Raw genomic sequence first — 26,115 nt, 5'->3', positions numbered from 1 at the left:
TATATTTGTTTCACTTCAACTTATTGCACTCTGTGCACTAGTTCAGTAAAAAGAATAGCCTATTGTCGTTGAAACGGCCGATTTGAGCGGCTCGTAAAAATGTACCTTTAAGCCGTAATCACCTTACAGACTCCCAACTCAGAGTCAATCGAATAGAGTGATTCTATTCTCGAGTCGGCAATCAGAGTCGGCTTGCTGTGATTGGTTGAACGATAGTCAGGAGTCCAAGTCACACACAGTAGTCGAGTCATAGTCGGGAGTCTGTAGTGTGATTATAGCTTTAGAATACGTTTGGGTCAGAGAAGGAGAAAGCGAGTCGAAACAGTAATGGAAAAGAAACTGAATGGGGGGCCAACCAGTCATAAGAAGCCCGATTATGAAAAAAAGGGACGAAATCATTCTGATTGGATACTTCATCGCGTTTTTTTTCCGTTTTACTGTCCATTCCACCTTTTCCTTTTCCATGGGAACGCACTCTTATTGTTAGATTTATACATAATATAATACTTATATATGTATATGTATATAATTGGTTTTATTTCTTATAAAAATCGGTTATGAATGCCAGCTCTAGTATTCTATTCTATGTCTATAATATATTCACTTGATCATTTTGAGCAATTTCCAAATACTAAAAAATACGTACGTCTATGTGATTGATTTCATTTATAGTTTTTAAATAGTTATAAGAACGAAGTATAATAATTTGGATTTTTAAAATATTTTCGAATTTATAACATTATATAAAAGAAGATGCGTGTGGAAATCGAATTTCTCTGCATTTTTGGAGAATATTCCAATTTGTATATAAAAAATCTAAGAAATTTTTTAAAAAATTATAAAATTTTATAAGGAACTTGTAAAAAATATTCTGAAATGTATAAATAGAAAAAAAAAGATTCCTTAAATATTATATAAAGAATGAGTTCATCTCTCTCGAGTCTGTCACGTGGTCGATGACATACGTGTATACATGCGCATGAAGCACACTGCTCCGTTCTGATTGTGAGAAACTAATCTTCCAGTGGGTCCAGTGCTCCGGCATCGCGCGTGGTCTGTCAAGCGAGTCTGACGATCTCGCATGGCCGTTGCCGACGTCATTTTACTGTGATGCTCATCGTGTTGCGATGTCCTTCTTCGTACAGTTCGGCAGCGTACTATTCGGCGTGCTCTTCTTAATGTTGGTTGTGCCGCCGACCGATGGTTTCTCTTACGAAAACCTGCCCGCGGTCGCGATGGACTACAAGGTGCACGTTGACGCCGGCAAGGAGGACTGCTACTTCCAATATGTAAATCCAGGCGCGACGTTCTACGTCAGCTTTCAGGTATCGTCGGCTTGGATGTCTATTCAGCGGCGAGCCGCGAGCGAAGCGTTTCGTTTGATGAAGAATTGGATATGAGCATTAGAATGCGACATGCGACTCGTTTGATTGACCATATGGTTGCGTGGAGTTTGGAGACAACTTTTATTCAAGACGTTGTTCTCCATACGACTCCGAGAGGAGCACACAAATTACGAGCACTTGCTCTTAGCTTATGCGTGTTTGCAGATTTCATGACTGTTCTTGCGGTGGAAAACGTGGTTTTGTCGATTTGTTTTCGAGGAGATATACACCTGTATAAGGAGAATACAACTTTTATCGTAACTTTTCGAGGATTGCTTTACTTATACATATTTAAATTTTTTTTTTTTTCATAGAAACCGAAAATTATTGTAATAATGATGCTCAAAGAAAAATTAATACTTGAAATAAAGAATGAAATCTTTATTCACATATTTATGAAATTGCTGTGAGTTATAAAAAGTAATTTAGAGTTGTGTGTTAGAAAAATATATAAGAAAATGTTGAAATAATTAAATGATTCTTGAGAATAATCATGAAAAAAGTTGTACCCTCTTTTCGTAATATAAGGCCATAAAATTAATAATCTTGATTGTGTGCAAATAATTATTTTATGTATGATATATATATCAAGCAAAATCTTTTAAGAATTATTTAAAAATTAAAAAATTGCGTTTAAAAGACTTTAATAACAGAATAAATAGAAAAAAGCATAGATGCAACGGTAGTGTTGAAATAGAAACAAAAATATATAATTGATTTATATTGATGCATCAATATTACATTGATTCAAGCAGTTTGTTTTAATTGTAGGTTTTGCGTGGTGGAGATGGAAAAGCTGGCTTTGCAGTAAGAAATCCAGAAGGAGTTATAGTTTATCCTTATCAATGGCGTCCTAACGCCGACTATCAGGATCAATCGGTAAAAGGTGGTTATTATAGCGTATGCATTGATAACCAATTTTCAAGATTTGCTGCAAAATTAATCAATCTGTACATCACAGTGATTAGGTAAAACAACTAATTTAACAAAAATATACGTTATGTCAGAAAAATAGAAACATAGTAAAACATATTTTTTGTTTTTGCACACAATCTCAAATCTGTTAGTCACAATACAGTCTAAGGCCGGTATTCATAGTCAGTTCTTATATTCAAGATCGTCTTAAGTTCAGTCTTGAAGAGTTACGAACCAATCAGAGGGCCGCTTTAGCATCTTAAGACATACTTAAGGCAGTCTTGAAATAAGTACCGACTATGAATACCGGTCTAAGATAGAGTGATAAATAAATAAAAATCTTAACTGTTGTTGTAGGTATGATAAGTGGCAGAAATATACACAGGAATTAGAAGAACTGAATCTTTCTGTCGAGAATTTTACGGTATGTGTTATATAAACTTTTGCAAGCGTTATAAATATAAAAATTATGTCACAAATTAATCATATATTAGTATATAATATGGTATAATACATATATATTACTAATATATGTATATAAAATATTATATAATAAATATATACATGTAGGTATATTGAACATATTATATAATGTGTGTACAATTAAAGATATTAATTGTTGTTTATTAGTGTGGACACTATTCATGAACTTGATATTATTAAAAATATTATATAATACATTATATATTATATTGTTATATCATTATCACCTTTCTCTTTTTTAGAGTACAATCGTGAATGTGGAGAAAAACATTAATGAAATGCTCCATACTCAACATTGGAGCAGGAGCAGAGAAGCAAGAGATTTGAATCTGCTAATGGACAATAATTCTTATGTGCAAACATGGTCGATCGCGCAGGTACTTGTCATTACGTTGACGACTATGGTCCAAGTATACTTCGTCAGAAAGCTGTTTGATGTGAAACCATCTGGACATTCCAAAACACGCATTTAATACCGATTGCAGTCAATTGTTTACTCGATGAGAGCATCGTTTAATACGTATATTGTGATAAGTCTATCAATTGATTAAAATCGTAACCAGTTTATAGATAATGGCATAAATTATAACATATAAGCAATTTGATTCATGAATTTTTAATTGCGATTTAGCATGTTTATATGTTATTTTTATGCCATTGTGTAAATTTATGTGCAATGATTTTTTCAGAGACTGTCTGAACATCGAAAATATGATGAGATACAAGAAATTCAAAAATTTTCTTGACATATATTTTTTCGTGAGTAAATATATTTGAACAAAATATATATATTGGCCTCAAATAAATAAAAACGAACTTCTAATTCGCAAAAATGTAATGAAAAATTCACATCGATTCTGTACTTTCCATTCAAGTTAGTATATTATTTATGTCAATATATGTCAAATGTTTTTGATAATTTTTATAGAAAGTTCTATATAATTGCAGACTATTTCTTTTATTATTATTTAATAATAAAAATCTTATAATATATTCATGAGTTAAGAATACCTTTTATACAGGATGATTCATTTTAATCTTAATAGGTAAATATAATATATAAAGTGTGATTTTACAAAAAGACATTTTATATAAAAATTATATGGTAGAGAGGATTTTGAAATTTTTATTTGGAATATTTTTTGATAAAAAACAGTATCTGAAATATTTGCCTGTTAGGATTAGAACACCCTATATATTATATAAGACTGTTTTACACATTTGTAAAAACTGCATTTTCAACATTCATCACAAACTAATTTTTATTCACTTTTGTTTTCAACCTTTTTAATTTCAGACATTCTCATACTTGATCAAATTGAAGATATTTAAGAATAAAGAAATATATTAAATAACGTTTATATTGTATTTGTATAAAAATAATAAATGATGCATACTTTTGTTATAACATTCTCTTTTTTTCCTTTCTCCATTCTTTTATATACAATATACATGTAAAATATAAAATATATCATTATCTCTCGTGTCAGCTTTCTGTAGTAGGTACTAGTCTACTACAATAAAAGATTTAAAAAATCATTTTTTACTTTGACGATTGATGTTACATTGGCACATAAGTTAATTGAAATATTCAATACTGAAATATTGTAAAAATCATGTATATAATAAATAATTTATTAATGATCACAATATCTAAGTGATTCGAGCTCAGATCACATTTTAATTTCATCAATGAATGCCCTGATTTTGTCTCGCTCTTCTTTGTTGTATTACACTGTTGCTGAGTGCTAAAAGACGATGCCGTTGCTTCAGATTTCGCGCGCGCACGTGTTCCGATGCAACTTCCTTCGTATGATTTGCCGGGAACCATCCTTGTTCGCCGTCTAATAATTTTTCACCGTGATACCAGCCATCTGCCATTTTCCTCAATACGTTTATTACGTCTCCTAGAGAACAATATTTGAAAATTCACTAGAATTATAATTTTTTTACTATAAAATTTTGATGGAAAAATAATTACTAAATTATTAAGTACTGTAAGAAGTAACATCTTTTAAAGAATCAAATTTTGTGAGAAAACTGTATTTTTGAGTTTTTAAACATTTTTTTGTTATGTGCGTGTGTATACGAGGTATTTTGTAAATATTAAATTTTATATTTAATTTGAAAATTTATGAAACTCTTTAAACAAAACAATAAATTCTTATTTAAAAAATATTTTTTTTTTTTTCTTAAAACTAAAATAGTTCTGTTGATAATATTTATTTGATCATTGATAATATGTATGAAACATTCATAAAAAATTGGAGCGTAAATATATATTACCTGATTGTAACGACAGCTCGTCAGGTTGATTTGGCAAATATGGATATTTGGCCATCACTTGCGGGCAGTCCCAAGATTCATACAACGTTTCCCCAACTAAACCACGTTTGGGTGGTGAGACAGCCTCCAGCCATCGTTCTCGTTCTGTATTATTTTCACATGTTAAGATGTATTCTACGTGACGGCCGCAATGGTTTTCCAAAAAAGTCAATATCATAGCGTTCCGTCCGGCGAATGGTGATTCTTCGGAAGCCGACTCTAGAGCCAGAAGATTCCTTTTGCACGCATCTATGACGGTATAGCATTCGTCGTGAGCACTGCAAAATATTTCATTTTAAATTTCGTTCTTATCAATGAAAGAGCTAGAAATTGTTGTATTTCTGAAAATTCATTTATTCGTGTTTTTTCTATATGAAAATAAGGCATCTGAAAGACAACTTTTCAAGCAATAACAAATAAATAAAATAAAATCAACTCAATTTTTAAAAGTAAAAAACAAAGGCTTTATAATTATTTCTTATAAAAATTATAATTATAATATAAAATCAGTTTTGTAATGCAACGAAATAAACAAACATAATTATATTAATAATAAATGATATCTTACTTAGATTTCAATTTCGTGACTAGAAGATAATCAGTGAGTAATAGAAGGTAGAGTGGTGTTTTGGTAAATTTCTTCCCGAATGTGAGCTTATATTCTGTGTCTGTTTTCGTCGACAATTGCACGACCGATCCACTTCTAACTAATTGTTTGCCTCTCAGCATGATTGGTTTAATTTTCGAGGCATACTCCAGTTTCCTGTGATTAAAGACATGTAATGTAACTTATTTCGTTAATACGTAAAAGAACGAATGTACAATATAATATTAAGTAATAATATACAACAGCATGTTATACCTTGCTAAAGCTTCCATTTCGGCTTCCTGTGCAGCAGCTCGCGCACCTTCGTTACATTCTGCAACGACATTGCTCAAAGTCGATAAAACCTTTTCCCAAGACATTCTGTCCGAATTTCCCATCGATAATTTGGAGAGAATAGCGTCAGCTAATAAGGGCAGTCTACAAAGAATTATTGACGTGTAAATAATTTCTTTCATTCTACATACATTTTCGATTAATAATAATTACGCGAAATGCGAAATTAACACAATACCAAAACCACAATAAATAAACTTCAATATATCAAGTTTGTGTGTCCAAATAACATGAATATCCAAAATCAGGATACAAGGCGTCTTAAAGAAGATAATTTGATATTGATATCGTACCCACCTTGTAACACGCTGCATTGGTAGCATTAGAAAGGAATGTAGAGATAGATTTTGGCACGCCGGTTGCATTTCTATGCGTTTGATAGTCTCCAAGAACTTTACGCCTTTCCGAGCTCTGCAATAGAATAAATATAATCAGTATATCCCAAACAATATGTATTTATTTCTATCTTGAATAAACAAATATATATTTTATCTAAATCTTCTATAAAGTACAAATATATGAAAAACGATTTTATGGCATCGCTAATTATCTTACTTGAGTTCTTTCAGTGTTGTGTCTATGCTAACTTGATTCGAGCAATACGCTACGTATGTGGCCTGACACTTTTCGGCGTGCTTCAGCAAGACTTCCGATAAACCCGACAACATCGGATCTTCTCTCCACACAGCTTCTAATTCAGCTAGGAACGTTTGCGATGCCGACAATACGCTCGGCACTCCACCCAACAATTTCTTCCTTTCGATCGGCGTTAGAATCTCATTTATTAGTATATGATTATTAAGGAACTCGTTCTCTAGGACTCGAAGAGAATTTAAGTACGATGCTTCGGAAGTCAAGATCTCGAATTTCGCTTCTTGAATCTTCTTCTCTTCCGGTGTTAACTTCTCTAATATTAAAATGTTTTTGCTAACTTTATATAATATTTTTTATTCTTAATATACCTTACTACATATAAAAAATATTTTCTTAATTAAATATACATTATATTTTTTAACTTACGTAAGAGGCCACTGTGTATCACTTGTGGGGTATGACACCAAAGCATTCTTTGCCCTGCTCTAGTAAGATCCGCTGTGGCTGGTTCCGCCTTCCTCATCATATCTTCTACCTGTAAACAGAAAATTATATAGCAACGTCATGTGAAGTAACACTGTGTTGTTCAAATTTTATTATAAAGAAAAAAATAATTTATCGTACCGTTTTAAATATAGTTCTTAAGAAGTTTCAAAAATTAAATTCTTTTAGTAAATATTATTTAATAAAAAAATATAGTAAAATATAAGAAAGAAGAATTGAAACTTTTATTATTTTCTAAATCGTAAAGAAAATATGACAATAATAATAAAAAGATCCAGGTAAGAGAGAAGGAGCTGGAAATTATAGGCTAATATTATAAGAAATTAAGATTAATAAGAAAAAAATCTCGTTACATTTATTATACATTATATAAAGAATATATTTTATTTACACAAAAAAACATGTTTTATTTACAAAAATTACCAGTAGAAATATTAATTTTTTAAAAATGAATTTTATTGAAAATTATCCTAAAAACATTATTCAATAAAAATAAACAATTTATTTGTACGAATTTTTTTAGAAAAATACTTCGCACATTTTTAACAATGTAAGAACATTACCTCTTCGTAGCCTTCGGAATCCGATTCGAAAGCAACACGAGCCACCGCGGCCGCATAAAATTGATAGAGAGGCTCCTGATCGGCGAGTACACTATAATGATCTAAAACAATAATATTTTGTCAATGCAATTGAGTTCCATAATTTGTACGTGGACAGTCACCGGCGAGCGCGCATAAATCTTTTGGCGTGTACGCTAATTAATTAATTAGTAGGAAGTACCATTAGAGTTCCGTGAAAGTGAACAAACGTGCGCTTTTTACGCGTCGGTGCAGCGATGAGTGGAATTCTTATGCATGTGAGAATATTTCGAAAACCGTAGTGCAAAAACTTGTTATTTGGCTTATGAGAATCGTTGAATTTAGCTTGTGCTCGGTAAAATCAGACCATTCTCATAGATGCGTCAATAAAACTCGTTTTCTCTCGACCATCTTTAATGTCTAATTATTATAAATGAATTTACAACGTACATATTATCTAAACTATTCTGCATTCTTGAAATTTTATTGTTCAGACAATTCCCTGTAATAATACTTCTGTTTTTACGATATTATCATCCACGATAATTTAATTCACATTTATTTATCAATTTAAAATAGCGCATCCATTTCATAGAATTCAACATCATTATCGTAATTAGAAGAGAAAAAAAATGACAATTTGGAAACTATCGAGACTCACCGACATCGGCGCCTGTCGAAGTTCTAGAAGAGTTGTCGCTGCCGCTTCCCATATACTGACTATTGGTATAAATCGCCTCCTTGACGATGCCGTTGTTATTATCGCGAATACCATCGTTTCCGTTGTTCTCATCGAGGTAGAAAGTCGGCGGGCCAACGATGCTCTTTCGGCTGAAGTGCTTCAACCGGAAATTGAAATACTTTCCAACGTCGGCGTGAGGCTCGTTGACGGATTGCTCCTTGTCGTCAAAGCCAGACTCGTCGACGGATGTCCGCCGTCTGATCCTGCCGAGACTGCCTTTGGTGATGCTCCAGGTTCTGCGTAGCATCTTTATCCGCCTGCCCAGAGTCTGAGTTAGACTGGCCTCCCTTGGCGGTGGTGGAGTCGGTCTCGTAGGACATTCCAAGTAAGCATCGATCACGCGATCGCTGCGAGACTGTCGCGTAATGTCCGTTTCTGCCTCTGAATCGCTGCTGAGATCATCCGGTTGGCAGGAATACAGACTCTCGTATGTACTATCGTCGGAAACGTTGTCTGATAAAGAAAAAGTCTAATCAGGGAAATTGGAAGTTACCGAGCTATTATGAGGATCTTATTTGCTCCTTTTTTAATTTAAACGTGGCGAAAAAGTGTCTCTGTATGATTGTTTGTGGAAAGGATCTAAGATATAGATCAATATTATAATCTTAATATATCTGTATAATATATGTATAGTTTATAAGAATTCGCAATGAAATTGAAATAATTTTTAGATAGTCCAATAATATCCAGGCTGTAAAAAGGATAAAATAATAATATGCATAATTTTTGTAGTTTCTATAGTCATTTTAAAATACAGTTTATTTAACAATTACAGTAACCATAAACAAAAATATTATAGATCACCAGTAATCTATATGTAGTAGACAAATCGCCTAAAATTAACATGGCACAAAACGTGTTAAATATCCTTGGGCTGTGTTGTAAGGATATTTAAAAAATAGTATTAGAACAAGGTAGAAATACAATATCCGTTCATTGAACGTTCTCTAACAATCATAGTACTTTAATTTATGTTTATCTCACGTCCATTTCTATTAAGTAGTTTAATTTTAATTTTAATCTTAACTAACTCATCTTTCTCTAGTTTTAAGAATTAAGAGAAAATGAAGAGCAAGATGAAGGGAAGATCGAGATTAAAGTTAATCAATATACCGCGAAGAGAAGGAAACTTAAACGTATATCGTCAGGCATCATAAAGAAATCTTCGCAATCCATGCAATTCTTTTCATCTTATCGAAAGCGCTTTTTAAGATACCCCGCATAGGTACCTTCGTATACGTAACACGACGTCTCCTGGGTATCCATATCATCGTCGAGACTGATGACGCGCAGTTGCACCAGGCCCTGAGTTCTTCGCGGCAGAGCGTCGCCCCGGCCTGCTGATTTCCATTCCTCAGCGGTCTTTTGCGCCTCGCTGCCGATGAGAAGTACCGATCCGCCGCCTAGGCTGACGGCCACTTGAAATCATCCGGTTTCAAGGTCAGACTCGCCGAGTCAAGTCAAAGCCCCAAGAGATACACGCTCTCACCCACGCGCGCTGGACCACGAACACGAACACGAGGAGAGGATGAGGGAGTTAACGCGATAAGGACAAAACAGGCACGAGGTGTGGCGTCAAATATGGCGAAATATGCGATCAGATTCCCCACCGCGATGGAATTTCGCGTCCATCGACGAACTTTCGTTTTGCCGAGTTGGTCGGCAATCGACAGTTTTATGTAATATGTGTATTTTGTAACGAAATATTTGTTCGAACGAGCTCGCGAAGATCTACATGGATAAATTAAGAATCATCGTGAACGATGAGCACGAATTTGAACGAGAGGAAAAGAGAGCGTATAGTGTTTACTGCGATCTTCTTCGCAATCTCTCAGAAGAAAGTAGAAACTCTGATTACTTTTCCGCGCTGCTTCCCTAAGAGTAACTTTTATTGCGAGTATCATCTGTGACAATCTATGTTAAAACGAGACAGAAGTTTTCACGAATTAATCCGCATTCGAATTGTTTTTAACAGATTGAGAATATTTCTCGGAAAGATGAACGGACCAGGAAAATTTTGTGATCGTATCAGAATTCTATACAGTAAAAAAACATTTCGTACTTGTGATGATAAATGTCCATTCAATTGTTATTAAAATTTTGTATGTTAATTTAACGTAATGTATAATTATGTTATTTAAATTAATTTGTGTTAAATTGATAGCAGAAATGGTAACGAATAATTGTCGCGATTTAGAATTGGAGCAAACACGTGGCAATCAATCGAATGTGAGAGAAAAGTTCTAAATTAAACATAGAACGCAATTAGAAAACGTGTTTATTATGCCGGCGATTTCTCATCGGTAGCGCGCGATCGACGAATCAAGGACGTTTGTGAAGGAAGTTCCGCGACAACTGCCCAAGAAATACCAAGAGAAAGTAAAAATAACTTTATTTTGACGTCATGGAAGTCAAGATAATTTTTATTACAAAATTTGACTGCTTATATTGACGTAAAAACATCAAGATAAAATCATTTTCGGTTGACTTTTGTGTATTCCTTGAGTAGTCCATCGTTATGGTTGCCACCTCTCCTGCTGGAGATTTCATTATCTCGTCGAAGATCGATTGTCACTATTAAAATTGTTACTATTTTGTAGTGCATTCTCTAAAAAGAAAGATCATCAAATCTTTTCCATCAGCCGGAGAGCCAGAAATGCGTCCAAAAAGCCGGAGTTCAAAAGCTGAAAATCAGGGAGGAGACAACCGTAGTGGTCATTCCCTAATTTGGAGGCAGGAGTTTGAAATTTGGCGAAATCCAGCGTGTTCGAGGACGCGGGCGCGCACGAGCGAGCAGCGTAACGAGCGGGGCCCCTCTCTCGTTCGTTTACCTTGCGTGTTGGGTCGTCGGATCTTCAGCGTCTCTCTCATTTCCACATCTCGTCTCGGAGCGCAACTCGGCGAGTGAGACGCGAGTTCCGGCGAACGCGAGAGACGCGTCCGCGATCGATCAAGCGCGCTCCCGCACGCGCGTTTTCTCGACGGAGGAAAAGAGATTCGCCACCAGCGAGGAAACTCCGTCTTTCCTAGTGCGACGACTTGGATTCAGGCGATTTTCGCGTTGCGAGAGAACCGCAAACGAAGCGACCGTACAGCTCGCGGCTCGGCCGTGACTGACAATGAGAGCGCGCAATTGGCGCTTTCACCTCGCGCGCTGGTTTCTTAAGGAGCTCTCACACGATCTCTTTAAAGACACTCTCACACAACGAGAACTTATTCGAAGACTAAGGTCTCACAACTTACTACGGTTAACTTTTAACCGCGAGGTTTAATTTATTCTTTATCACTTCCCAATTCTAGAATTGAGAAACAAGTTCAGTCTCAGTTAGGAGTTAACCGTATTAATTATGAAACTGGACCTAAAGCGTATAATTTACACCCGTTTTTCTATCAGTGTAGATTAATTTTAATTTCGATTCAACTTATAACTCTTCATCTATTTCCAGTTTTAAGAATTAGAAGAAGATAAAGACTAAATTGAAAGAACCGAAAAATTAAAGTTAATCTATGATAGAAACGAACATTACACTTAAAATATTGACGATTTTGTTTCTAATTCTTAAAACTAAAAAAAAGACAAGTTAATTTTGAACCAAGATTAAAATTAAACTACATTGGTAAAAATATATGGACATTATAGATTTACATTAATTTAACATTTTCAATGGTATTTTAGGGACGTCTAAAAACATGAAGCTAATTAGATGAATGTAAAAAAAATAATTTTCTTTTACAGTAAGTGCATATTATTTAGATTATTAATATTTACTCTATAGATTATACAAATATTATCGGCAGCTTAATGTATTGTTTTCGAGTAGAAATAGAAATTTGAAGCTGAGAGTGACATACCAATGCAATATTTTTTAAACGGATTAAAAATATTTTTTTTATGTATTTTTTGTGACAATTATATTTTGCAAAGTATATTTATTATTTTTGCAAATTTAATCATTTTTGCATTTAATTTCTTATAAATAAACTATATTTTATTAATTTGTTTTTAAAGAAATCTGTAATATTGTATAATGTTGTAATATTGACAATTTTATTTCTAATAATAAATCTAGATAAAAAGATAATACTGCAGTAAATAAACAGTAATTTTATTAGCACTTATATATGATACTGATAGAGTGTCTGCGGTAAATCGATTTAATTGTGTGAAGACCCCTTTAAAAACTAATATCTATATACTCTTAGCGAGATAAATTTACACTGTCAAGTAGATTTCGCGAGCAACCTCATTAAGCATTGCCGTAAAGAATAAAATGAAATCTCTTTTTTTATGGAAATCTTAGTTTACGGAAGTCCACTGGGTGTTCGTAAAATTTTTATCTTCTTACGGATGCTTTACACTTTACAGTATATTGAAGAAAATGGTTTGGTTAAAAATTAGGACAAGTCAGAAGATTCTGATTAAACCAACCAGAATTCCAGAAATCTTAACTATACCTTTTTGTAGATTTTTTAACAAAAAATTTTCTAGTTAAATCTACTAAAACTCTATATACATAATAGTTGAGATAACCAGAATTCTGATTGATTTAATCAGAATCTTCTGGCTTGTCCATTTTCAATCAAATTTTCAGTGCGCGACGTAAAATGTAGAAGAATTCATTAGACAAGTATTAAATGCATTAAATGATTCCTTTTTTTCCTAAAGTACAGTTAATGTACGATGATAGGCAACGCAGTATCAGGATGAGAGATTTTTATTATCGTGCGCATGGAGCGTGCAGAGAGTAGCGAGCTTACAATCAAGTCGATCGTTAATACATATTCGAGGCAATGACCGTGCAAAATGAAATCGTTTTTCTATTAAACGGGACACTTGAAACCGTTTTCAATTTCTTGCCTCAGTCAGCGGAAGCCGCGCGCAGTCGGGGCAATATTCATCAAACATACTATTACCTGACATTCGTTTTCATCATACTTTATCCATCTCAAATTAATAGCCAGTTTCTTGTATAGCTTGGTATCACTCAAGCGGTTTAACCCATCCTCCGATTCTTGCGTGTAAAATTACCGTTTCTCACTTCGCACTATACGGCGTTAGTTCTCTTACGAATAAAGCGCATTTCGCATTATGGTAGACAGCTTACGTCGCTTACGACATCCTCATCTATTGAATTAACGACGGCCCATATGGTGATCGTATGTGCGACGAGGAGAAAAAAAAAGGTAATTACGCACGCATGTGCGCGTTACGTGATCACGTCCGTCGGAACGTAGCAGAAACACGTGTGACGAACCAGCAACTTTTACCTGAACATTATAATACGCGACTATGCGATCATCCTTACTGATATCACGCGGTATAATGTGTCGTACCATCATCCTCGCGAAATTGAATTGGCGTCTCCGGCGCGGCATTTTTTTTTATTTCGTAAATCCACTCGTCATTCTACAATATCGAGCTAAATTCAATTAAGTCGAACTTTTATTTGATAAGTTATACAATACGTTGAGCCATTAGAATGCCTTTCCAAATGACCGACCGCATTAACATTAAATTATGATGTTCGTAAATTAATTAGCTTAATTAACGCGAGGGATGAGTTAAGAAAAGGTTTGAACGGTGAAAATCCATTATGTTACTGCTATTCTTCGCATCTTAACACGTGGTAATTATCCTAAAATATTCTATGGGCTATGAAATTATCTGTATAAATTATATGTACATTTTTGTTTTGGATAATAACAGTACAATCCCGATATAATTTGTAGATATTGTAAAGACATCAGCTTTTAAAAATTGTTATTAACATTATATCTTGAACAATAATTTTTTTCAATGGTTGATAAAATTTCTCTTTTTAAGACTTTCTGAAAATTATTCCATATGACTAAATGGAGAGTGTGAGAAATAAGAGAAATTATGGTAATCACTAATTTTTGTATTGTTTATCGCCAAAAAAAATAATCACATCAAATATTTTGTTGACTAAAATTTTCCCCCTTCGCAGCTCGATGTCAAAATTATTGTCGTCCGTGAATTATTCTCGATGCATTTAACTCGGCGTTCCTCGCGCATAACTGCGTATGCATTCCGATCATGCAGCGATGTGCAGCGGAACTCGGAATTAATGGAGAGTAGGTGCTTTGTCGTGGTACTTCGACCTTGCACGGTCTTGTCTTTTAATTAAAGGTGGTACCGGTGGTACCACCTTTATGCGTCTCGATTCAATTACACCGCCCACCGTCCTTCGAATACGACGTATTCGTGATCGCAAACAAACACGATTACGGATTACCGCGCCTTCTTGCTCACTCGTTTGTTGTCTCGTTGCACAAAGTCGCAGAACCATGTCCAGTCTTGACACTGTTAAGATATATACACTATTTCTTACTTATACATATATACAGTATATAATTCTTGACGCTAAACTTGTTTGGAGTCGAGTCGTTTCTGGCATATTAATTTCCCCGACGGTGCCAATCCTGGCTTGGGAATCCCGAAGACGTGGCGAGACGCTCGCTGATCAACGTCTTGCGATATTAGAAATTCGGTATCGTCGTTAGGACTTTCTCAGATATAATTACGGACTTGCATTAAACCTGCCGGAACACATACACGTTTCCAGAAAGTAAAAGTCTCACGTTCGATCTATAACATCAATTTGCGAATGCACCTTTTCGTGTATAATCGATAATAGAATCTTGAAAAAGAAGACACTTTGATTATTGTATTATTTTAATACGTAAGAATATCTCCTATCGATGATAATGATTTCAATATCAAGTTATAATTATCCTACAAAAATAGTAAACTGTAAAATATATCGGAGGAAATTTCGGTTCAGAGAGATCGTTTTCGAATTTATATAGAATCAATTTATGTGGTATACTTTTCATATACACGCAATAACAGGATTTCAAGTTTTAATTGTAGCATTAAATTTGCCATGGACTTCTCTCATTTCTAATAATAATATCTTGATAATAGTTTCTCGGTAGTATTAATATATTTCTTGCTTATCTTTACTATCTCGACAAGGAAATCTTGATAATAGCGATTTATCTTTTATTCAGTATTATGCGAATACGAACATTTACGAATGCGGTACTTCTTTTTTGCCAAGAAGTTACCGTATGAATGACAAAAAGTTTGAGCAAGACCCGTCACGTGTGCGGTGTGTTGTTTAGGAAGACTACGTCATTGGCGATGTCGAAAGTACGAAATTTTCGAAACACAGTTCGAGGAACGCAGTCACCCAGCATTGGAGAATCATTGGGTAGTTCCGTGATGCGAGCGTTTGTGTAATACGTTTATAAATATTGAAAAGGAGAGAGAGAGAGAGAGAGAGAAACGATAGCTATATGTATAACGTTCTATCTTAGCGTTGTATTTTTACCATCTACCATCAGACTGTCGGTAGACTTAGTGTATAGTAAGTTATACTGTAGTTAGATAGATAAGAGTATTGTCATCGAAATCAGTTATATATGTATACGTAAGAATCAAACTACAATTAAAATCAAATCAATTGAAATCTCGATAAGTAAATAGAACACGTATGTGATGTCGGTGCACGATGTTTATGCATTGCTTATGTAATAAGATAAGACGAAGTGAAATTGCTCTTTTCATTTTCCCGCGAATATCACTCGACATCCTTGCGACAGACCTGAATTCATGTATGTAAGCGCTGTATAATTTTGAATAAGCACATAGTGCAGTGAAGCGTTCCTCTCTGAAAGAGCTTCTCACGCAAAAATCTTACGTCCATGCGAGTCACGCACTTACGTACATATACACGCATGCGGTGCAATTTGCAGAACGCCAGCAGTCGTTGCGGAATGTCTTCAAGGAGAGACACCCGTGTATTCTTAGCGATATTACGTGCATTACTTACGGCACGCGCCGTTTACTCAACAGTTAAAATGTCCTTCTGCGGTACTCACCGTCAAGCGCGGTATCGTGGGTCATCCGTGTCGTCTTGATGCTTCTGCGAGATCTCCTGGATCGTTGTTTCCTGACATTCCGCGACCACCGTTGAGCAAGCTTCTTTTTGCCCGATGCGATTTGTCCTTCAGTTCCTTTCCCGCTGAAATTTTAGGTTTACATATATATATTCGTTGCAATATCGAATCTATTTTGCTATAACGACACTCGATAGTTTTGAGTCTCACTGGGTACTTTCCACTTGTCGCTCACAACGTTCATGGGGAACGATCTCATCCTTGTTATTTACTAAATATTAAACAAAGACAAGTGATGCTCGCTAACGTTGTGAGTGCCAAACAGAAGGCACCCATTGTGTCTTTGTCGACACTATAATTATCTAAGATTCGATAATGTCGCATTAATCATGGTAAAAGCTTATTCATCCCGGACGGAATGTGGTGATAACCATATTTAGCATGATGTCGTTTTACGCTGTGTTATCATACGATGCTATCGTGACGACGTTCTTATTATTGTGTTTTTGAAACACTTGCGATGAACGATTCGCCACGTGTGTATATTAACCCGAGTCTAATAATATAATTAATCGCCTTTGACCGAGGTAAAGGCAATTTAGCTAACGTTGTTTTCAATTCCTCACCGTTATCGCTGTAACGAAAACGAAGTCGCGGAAAAAATGTGTGTACCTTCGAAGCCTTATCGCGCATGCCGAGCGAATTCTTTTGCGATGGTACCTATTTGGCACGTACTCGTAATTAGAAACAGGGAAAGCTAGACAGTCGATTTTTTTAAAGACATATGTTAATCCTTAACTGACGTCGTGGGCTCATCGGATTCCTATCAAATTTTACTTAATAGAAAATTTATTATCCATATCAATATTATTTTTTAGAAAGGAGCATAAAAATCTACGCAAGTTCTCTCTTATCGCGAAAACAATTCTATGTACCGTAAACTCATTTAATGACAAAAATTATTAAATGAGTTGATACAAAGAATTATAATATTTTCGCTATAAAAACATTGATTTATTCTCAAAGCATGCGTTTATTATATATTTATTAACTATACTTTAAATAAAGATCAATACAAATTTGATTATTAGTTCCCATTATTAATTTTGATTAAAAATAGATAAAATGTCTAGTGAATCCACGACATTAGAAGTGTGACATTTTTTTCATGTCATTTAAGTTAAGGATTACAGCCTCATTTGCGTATTTATGCTGTGAATACGCAATGCAATCATGATTCAGTCATTACATTTCACCATGTCTTTGACATGGTTTTCGCAATGAACTGTCGCGGTGTCTCACCTTTTATTGTTCGTGAAAGATGAATTATTGTTCGCGTTTTCGTTTCTCACTTTTACAAATCCTGTAAGTTTTCTCTCATTCCCACGCTTACTTACCGCGGATCATTGGTCTGACAAGGGCAAAGTGAGGCACACGAGGCCTCTTCCAGATCCTCCCACTCGGATTCCTTGCCGTTCACCGAGTTCGATCCTAAGACAGAGCCGGGTGTGGAACTAGCGTAAAGGCTATTGACACGTTCCTCGCCGGGCGGCAGACCGACATCATCGTATACATCCAACTCGTCCCGCTCCTCTTCATTCAGATAACTTTCGCAGTCCACGCTGGAATATTCATTGTTCGTTGTTGAGAAATACTGATCATCGTTCGTTGTTGAAGCGAACGACATTTCCACCGCGTGACTCTTGGACGTTGCTCGCAATTCCACGGGCGGCTCTTGGCACGATGTTTCGTCATTGGTTTCCGGTATCAGATAATCGTTCTCGTCAACGGCTTTCATACTATTTTGTTGGAAGCTAAGTGGCATCACATCGTCGTAAATCTCCTCGCAGTCCTTATTAGCATCAACATCGGGCGCTTCGATGGTGAGATAAGTGGTTGGTGGACCCACGTCGTCGTAGTCGGATTCCTGATAAGAAATTCATCATCATGCATTCTTTTTGTAATTTGAAGAAATAAGCGCAGATTGACTACACCGTCGCGAATTTTTGATGCGAAAAAACGGCGTAGTATGACTCTGAAAGCGAAATTTGAGAAGTGAATCGAATTACACATCGTTCGTGATACCCTATTTCCGTCAGTAATTTGTAAGCGTGCGATGCGAATCGATTATTCGACATTCCGTTTCACCTTCGCTGACGGTTACAAATTTAATGCACTACGTGATTTAGCAATCGCGCGAAAGCTAAGCTCGTGCGTTGATGCGAACGTTGTTTCTCTCAAAAATGCATAATAATATTACCTAATAATTATAATTAAGCTAAAGTCTTTTTTCGATAAATTACTTGAATTATAATAAGTTAGTAGTCACGTTCGTTTGGTAATATTAAAAAATACACAAATATAAAAAAAGTTTTAAAAAAGAAGCGAGCAATTAAAAATTTAGAAATTAGATATTAATGTATTATAATAGATATTATTCTTGACTTTTCTTCGAATTAATTTTCAAATTTACTACTTTGGATATTTTCTAGACTATAATATTTTTGGATATCAATTTTGCACGTAAATGTAATATTTTTTTAGTCTTTTATTTGTTAATAAAATAAGTAGGATTCTTTCTTGAAAAAATGGTCAAACTTTTATAGCTGTGTGCGGAAAATTTATCATTTCAAAATGCTCACACGCGTGATCGCTTCGTTGCTCACACAGGGTTACGTTAATTCGCAGAAATTATTTTCCATTCTGTCGAGGTTTGCGATAACGGAATCTCCGTGCATACAATAATTCGTACCACTTGAGTGACGAAGTTCGACGGTCCGACGTCATCGTATTCCTCGCTATCGGTGTTCTCACCGTTTTCTTTGGGGGCACTGCACGTAGCGATCGCGACGAGTTTATCATTTGGAAAAGTCGTTTTCGTCCCATGATTGCTCCACAGAAAGCTGCAATTGGCCTGTGGCAGTGCCGCAGGGGAAGATTCGCAGACCGGCTCGTATGTTTCTTCCGGCGAATCGACCTGATTCCTAGTAGCGATTTTCACCACCTGGCTGGATTCCAAAACTTTCGCCGTCTGCGAGCCCCCCGAGAAGTCACTCTGTATCTCCGCATATTTCGTTCGATCACTCTTATCTGCAAGAGGTTCCGTCATCAGAATTTTATTTCATAGATATCGTCAAACATATGTAATAAAAAACAACAAAAAGTAAGTTTGTATAAACAGATAGATAACACCTGCTCTCGCAGTTTATAATAAAGTGTTTCAGAACACTAAGTGGATGTAACTTTAGGAATTGGAGGTATAAGAGTAATGAAAGAAATTTGTATGAATATTTGTACTATTTAACTTTGTTTTTCTGAATTACAGACAATTTTGTAATTCAATAATTCGAAATTATACTGAATTTACATTATAAATAGTATAATTGTTTCCATTCATTCAGCCTATACTATCAATATTCCATATCTCAATGATCGTTTATAAATACTTTTATAATATCTATGAATTAGTTTGTAACGAGAATTATTGAGATAAAATTATCTGATGTTGCTTGGAAATAAAGTCAAATAGGACCAATATTTATTGAAACGTTTTTTTATTACTCTCATGTTTACTTTACATTTTTTATTATTTAATTCACTTTCGAAGGTAAACTCACATGTTTTGAAATATCCTTTATGTCTGTTTTTTATATCAAGCTATTTAAAAATTTTATCGCATAGAGAGTAAGCTACCTCATAGAAATGTGTAAAATATAAATATATAAATATCGTATGTATAGCTTTTTAACAAAACATGTAATTAATATATTTATAAAATGTTTAGAACACAATTGATAATTAATTGATAATATTTGCGTTTAAATGCAGTATTAAAATCTTTAAATATAAATATAAAACATTGTAATTAATTATAAAATAATATTAATAATTATTCTTTTATGATACGCTTTACTTTTAATATTTTTATAAGTATTATTAATTTTATTATTGAAGAGAAAATTGTTATACCGTTGCTCAATGCTTTGAAATTATCCGATTCGACGGCAATACATGTATAGTATATGTATAGATTCAAAACAAAGTCGCACAAATCAAGCCGCACTTGAGCAAGGCAATATTTGCATAAATTCTTTTACGATTATCGAACTCGACAAAGAAATCTGACGATGTGTCAAGAGAACGTACCCGCGATGCTTTCAACGACTGGTGGATTTTGTCCGGTATGCCTGGAAATGATATCGTCCGCGGGAGACATTCTTGCGGCGACCTTGGGCTGCTCGATGTTTCCATTCTTGCACTGCTCGTTCTTTCTAACAAGTAAAGGCAACGTAGCGCATATCTGCTGATGAGTAATCACGATCTGCTCCAGATCCAGTCCGAGAGAGTTCTGAACCAGACTGGGATTCGTGGCAGATGCTACGTGAACAAAGTTCGTAGGCGATGAGATGATCACGCTCTTCAACTCGTCTCTCGACAGGCTTCTAGTCTTGGCGTATGAGTCCGAAATGTTGGAGAAAGGTGCCGTCTGCAACGTTCTCAAGGAACACAGTGAACTGCTCAGAGCGTGTTTCTTTTTCAACTTTTTCTTCTTCTTGGGCTGTTTTACTAGGTGCCTCGGAACGTAGTGCAGCACGTTTCTGGTGAAGCGCCTTTTCTTCTTCTTCTTGTGCCATGGCGACACGTCTTCATTCTCGTCGCTCGTGATCGATTCCGCGTCTTGCTTTGAGTATTCCACGAAAGAGTTCTCATGTGTAAACTCTTTTGTCGCTAGATCGTTTACGGATTGCGATTTCGTGACTGTCTTCGGAGAAATTGGAGAATCTTTCTCGATCTTGTAAATATGTGCGATGGACTCAGAAACTGTCTTTTCAGGGACTTCAAGATCGTGCGTAGACGCTTTGTAATCTGTTATACTAATTTTTTCATAGTCGCTGGATGCATTAGAGTCTCTTCTTTCGATTGAGCATTTTTCTTTCTCACATTCATTTTCAGTGAGATTGGCATCATCGCGAGAATTCGTCTCAGTTTGTGTATGTATTGAATCGCCATTGTCGCCATTGAGACTTTGAAAGTCCGTAATGTGAGATTCTTCTTTCGTAGATGGCCTTGTAGAAAATGGACTTTCTACAGTATTTTCTACGTTTGTCGTATTTATTGATGTCTGAATTTCCTTTCCGAGAGTATTCTCAATATTGCATTCGGTTCCGGAATCTAGTATTCCGGTGGCACGAGTCGTTGACTGGTTCTCCGTTTTCGTAGAAGGGAAGGCCAGGCACTTGGAGTAACTTTTCCATTGATGACTAGCTCCGGATTTCACCTAATGACGAAACGGGCACGATTAAATGGATGACTAATTGAGTTGGTCGTTGTCTCAAGAGAGAATGCTTTCAAAAAATTGGGAAAAATTTTATTTTGTGATAGTAATTAAGATATGAATATTCTTATGTTACTGAGATCCTCTAATGTGTTTGATAATAATTATTTTAAATTAAAAATGTAATAATACATAATATAATAATACATAATTATTTTTTTATAATTACATTGAATATCACTTGAATGATGGAAGAGGTTTAAAAAAAAAAAAACAAAAAAGATTAATCTTTATAAAATATAAATTTTTCTTTCAATTCAAATTTTATTTTAATTTAGGAACTATTGTTATACATTTCCATAACGTAATATACATTTCATATATTTCATAACAAGAAATATGTACATGTAGAAAAAAATTTAGCCCTTGACAGTAAAAAAAGGAAACCGTTTTTTCTGTGGAAATATGTGTTTGTAGAAAAATGTTAAGGTATGTAATCAGAGAATTCCGTAACAACACAGTTCGTTATAACGAACAAAGATGATTCTTCTCGTAATAAAATACATATTTCATTTTATTGCGAAACAAGTGCGATATTCATCATGCCTAAAGTAAAATTTTACGGTTTTACGAAGAACAATACATCAATCGAAAATCGTAAATTTTTCCTGTCGATCGTATTTTGTATTCTCGTTAAACCAGTGTAATGTTGGTGATACAAGGAAATGGCAATTGTCCCGCAATAAAATCTTATCGTGAGATAAAAATAGCTCGACATACATCGCCTTGGAAAAGTTTTATTTTAGTCACAGATTGATTTTTCGGATGAAACTGCGTTTCTTTACCTAACGGTAATCAAAAATGCGTATAGTGGAGGATCGAAGTGCTCCATCTCTGACTTCGTGATTCTTATCTGAAGTGGTAAGGTAGCGTCGTAAAAGCTAACAAGCCACTCCTTCGACTATTAGCATCCTTTTGCTCGTGTATCCGCATGTGCGTATTTCATGCGTATTCTCACGTATGTATATACATATAAGAGATAACACACAGTTTCTTTTCTCGCAGGAAGCTGTGCAAACTCTCGTACATATCTGGATTATGCGTGAGAATAATCGTGTTTCGTTAAAAATCTTCAAAAAAAATTAAAAAAATTTATCTTTCATTTGAATCCTATTAAATTATAAATTGCAATAAATAACAGTAGTTAAAAAAAAATTTTTTTCACTTGTCTGATATCGTTAAATCTCTAAGACATTTATGAAATCATTTTGTATTTAAAAAACTCTGTTATCTCAATTTTTTTCTTATTCACAATAAAACATATATATATTTGTATTAAAAATTTTAAATAGTGTAGCATCAAAAAATTAAATATTTGTTTTGAAGATTGAGATTCATCTATTTCGTACAGTATTTGAAAAACATTTCTAGAAATTATAGAATTATAGAAATTATATTATAATTATATTTTGAATTTACTTACAATATATATATAAAATTTGCATTTCAAGATCTTCCAATAAAATGCTGTGTTTACGGAAAACGATTAAAATTATGTTACGCATGTGGGCGATTAAATACATTGTCAAGAACTTTCCATAAACGATGTAACAATCAGGCCAACACTTTATCGTACGCTCTAAAAAACTTACAATATCAATACCAAATATTACATTAATATCGACGTACCTTATAAGATGGCCGTTTGATTGAAGTCTTTCCATTGACGATTTTTTTTTCTTTCTTGTCTGACTTATCTACATTGTCGCTCTCCACGGGAAGCAACTGCAAGGGCAATCTCGTTCGTTTTAGAGCTAAGCTATCGAGAGTGGCGTAAACGACCTTGTTAGAAATTAGAGTAGCCTTGCCGTTTCCGTGCAAGAAACTCCGATTGGCAGTGGGTGAAGGGCTCATTTCGTCCCTTTTTTAAGGGCTCGATCAGTTACGATTCACTCTAGTCTCTTGGAAATATCACTTCACACATTGTTATTCAATGTTCTTATATTTTTATATTCATATTTTTCTTCAATCTGAAATTTTGAAAAAAAGCCCGATTGTAGCGAGATGGTTCTATTTTTATTTTATCTTTTATAGTATATGCTTATAGATCTAAATTTAAATAAAAATAGTGTTTAATTTTTTATTTCATATTTTTTCTACAATTCCTATATTTTTAGAGAAATTTTTATATTGTGTAAAGTTTTATTCATGTTAATATATATCGTATTCTATATTATCTTCTATAATTTTTGTATTTAAAAAAAAAATATTAATCTTATTTTTTTAATATACTTTTTATTATCTAAATTCAGGAAGTTAAAAAATTTTTTATATTATTATAATTTCTGCAACATTTTTTCCTAATTTTTTTTATATTTTACAATATTGGTTTTTTTTTCAATTAAATCTAACTTAAGGAATGTTTTACAGTTTATGCTGTTTTATTCGCAACAGATATTGATGAGTTCGCGTTTTTTGCAATGTTACGTGTCCACGGATTGCAGCACAATATAGTAATCATATAATTCAAAAGCGCAGAAAGAAGAATCATCGCTGCAAATCGTAATCTGCTACGAAAAAGATATAAAGAACTGCGCGTTCAAACGTTTTCCGCGAAAATGCTGATAACGCCACATTCATACGTGTTCCCTTATCACGCGTGCATATTATTGTTGATCGCAATGTTGCCATTGGCAGCCACAATAGTTATTTATTGCGCAATAAATGTAGCATCTATTTCTATTATTATGTAATTGACTTTTCAGACTTTTCGAAATTTTGTGGCATATTGCTTATTTGCTGCAACAACGGAACAGCTAAAAAATTGCTATTTTACAATTTTCTGTAAACAGTGACTGGGACTACAAAGAAAAAGGAAGAAGCATACTTTAAAAGATCATATTTGTATGCTTCTATAATTAAGATAATTATTTTGTTTTCATAAAATCTGAGATTGCGATAAAGCGGATGGACAATTGGCGAATAATGAACTGCTTATCGCAGTTTTTATTAATTGTCACAGAAAACGAGACTTGTTATTTGTCATTGTAGGCAATGTTCATCTTTATTTTTTTTTATAATCTAATTAGCTATTATTGAATAGCCGTTACTGTGTGAAGAATAATCATCATTTGATTATTTGAAATAAAATTGCTGTTAGAGTAAAATTCGCCCACTTCTATTAATTTATCAAATCAATTCAGACTAAATGTATAAGTATACCTATAGATTAATTCTAATTTCTTTTCTATCAAATTTAATTTCTCTGAGAGACGACTGAATTGATCGTGTTTAATCGATTACGTGACAGGCTTTATATCATTACTTTAACTCATTCAGCTGTTAAGTATAGATTATTCTTCTAGTTTATTCAGTTATGAAACTAATTTCGATTTTTATCTCGATTAAGTAGGTTAATTGAAGCCGTTCAGTAACTGTGACGATGCAATAAAATTCCAATAAGCAAACGAGAGTCCAAATGACAGTTATCATTTTTTTTAAATTTTACGATAACTGAACAGTTTAATTCTCAAAAATATTATAATAACGGTACATCGCATGCATTAATAAATATATACAAAACACATATTAATAAATAGAATTAAATATTTAATGATACATGATATCGATACGAAATTTATGTTCGTGTTAGATCTGATATTAAAATTGTATCATTTCAAATAAAAAATAAATGCTAAGAAACAACTGCTAGTTATTACATTTTTCTCGTCAGATCAAAAATTCGAAATACTCGCACGTTTTGCACAAAACAGCTGCGCGAGACGGCGAGTTATTGCCGTGCCGTTATACTTCTTAACTCGTCAGTCACGTCACGTCGCGCAAAACTCGTCACTTTGCGAAAAAGATGACGATTGCGACGATCGCGCGCGGTACTCGTCTCGCTTGATTTCCCGTTGAAACTTCGCGCACCGTTCACCGTCTTCTCGTTGCCGACCTCCACCGAGAAGTGCGGATCCGTTATGAGCGAGGAATTTATATCTCACGCTCGTACGTATATACTCCACTATAAGCGCGCCGCACGTGCACTCGTCCGACGAAGACGAGCGCTACGCGACGCGACGGAACGAAACGTACGATCACGCGGAGCGATGCGCACTGATCTGACCGATCGCGCCACGGTCTGCCCGCACGTTGACGATCGATTCTCAATGATCGAGCGATCGCGCGCGTGTGCGCGGCGACAATCACGCGGCCGCACTCGCGCCGGATTTTCGGAACGCTCCGCGTATACGCAAGGCCCGCGTACCGGACTCCGAGAACTGTTCGGCACCGCTCGGCAATCTTCGGCAAGCCTCGCGCATCAGTACCGTAGTACGTAGATCAGTGATCCATGAATTATATGGATCCAATGGATTCTCACACGTACTTCAGTTTTGAGCAACTCGTATGAATTTGTACAATTTTTTTTATCTGTTTTTTTTAGA

The 26,115-nt window shown here is 34.6% G+C and overlaps 2 protein-coding genes across 2 annotated transcripts; one reads left to right on the top strand and one right to left on the bottom strand.

The window, feature by feature from the left end:
- The first annotated feature begins 1,038 nt into the window (after positions 1-1,038).
- LOC108782214 (transmembrane emp24 domain-containing protein 5) lies at positions 1,039-3,284 on the top strand. Its single transcript, XM_018550429.1, has 4 exons — positions 1,039-1,325; positions 2,157-2,353; positions 2,658-2,724; positions 3,026-3,284. The coding sequence occupies exons 1-4, from the start codon at positions 1,128-1,130 to the stop codon at positions 3,254-3,256; spliced, it is 693 nt and encodes a 230-aa protein (XP_018405931.1). The 5' UTR covers positions 1,039-1,127; the 3' UTR covers positions 3,257-3,284.
- Positions 3,285-4,211: 927 nt separating this feature from the next.
- Exn (Ephexin) lies at positions 4,212-25,776 on the bottom strand. Its single transcript, XM_018550587.1, has 15 exons — positions 25,390-25,776; positions 23,360-23,700; positions 20,542-21,673; positions 19,148-19,485; positions 17,793-18,322; positions 16,378-16,520; positions 8,389-8,922; positions 7,710-7,810; positions 7,069-7,177; positions 6,604-6,955; positions 6,346-6,459; positions 5,971-6,132; positions 5,677-5,871; positions 5,070-5,386; positions 4,212-4,690 (listed from the first exon to the last, which is right to left on the bottom strand). Exons 2-15 carry the CDS (start codon positions 23,582-23,584, stop codon positions 4,473-4,475), a joined length of 4,470 nt encoding a protein of 1,489 aa, XP_018406089.1. The 5' UTR covers positions 23,585-23,700; positions 25,390-25,776; the 3' UTR covers positions 4,212-4,472.
- Between the last annotated feature and the right edge of the window lie 339 nt (positions 25,777-26,115).

Source organism: Cyphomyrmex costatus, unplaced genomic scaffold, assembly GCF_001594065.2.
Source record: "Cyphomyrmex costatus isolate MS0001 unplaced genomic scaffold, Ccosl1.0 scaffold123, whole genome shotgun sequence".
In the NCBI taxonomy this organism is placed as follows: domain Eukaryota; kingdom Metazoa; phylum Arthropoda; class Insecta; order Hymenoptera; family Formicidae; genus Cyphomyrmex; species Cyphomyrmex costatus.
Note: the sequence above shows the minus strand (reverse complement) of the source record. Positions and strands in the feature narration are given on the sequence as shown.

Coding starts and splice junctions, on each gene's coding strand:
- Exn (XM_018550587.1), bottom strand. CDS start 23,584: ATGAGCCCTTCACCCACTGCCAATCGGAGTTTCTTGCACGGAAACGGC. Junction 7,811..8,388: donor TTCGACAGGCGCCGATGTCG/GTGAGTCTCGAT, acceptor TTATTGTTTTAG/ATCATTATAGTGTACTCGCC. Junction 4,691..5,069: donor CGAGCTGTCGTTACAATCAG/GTAATATATATT, acceptor ATTGTTCTCTAG/GAGACGTAATAAACGTATTG.
- LOC108782214 (XM_018550429.1), top strand. CDS start 1,128: ATGTCCTTCTTCGTACAGTTCGGCAGCGTACTATTCGGCGTGCTCTTC. Junction 1,326..2,156: donor CGTTCTACGTCAGCTTTCAG/GTATCGTCGGCT, acceptor TTTTAATTGTAG/GTTTTGCGTGGTGGAGATGG. Junction 2,725..3,025: donor TTTCTGTCGAGAATTTTACG/GTATGTGTTATA, acceptor TCTCTTTTTTAG/AGTACAATCGTGAATGTGGA.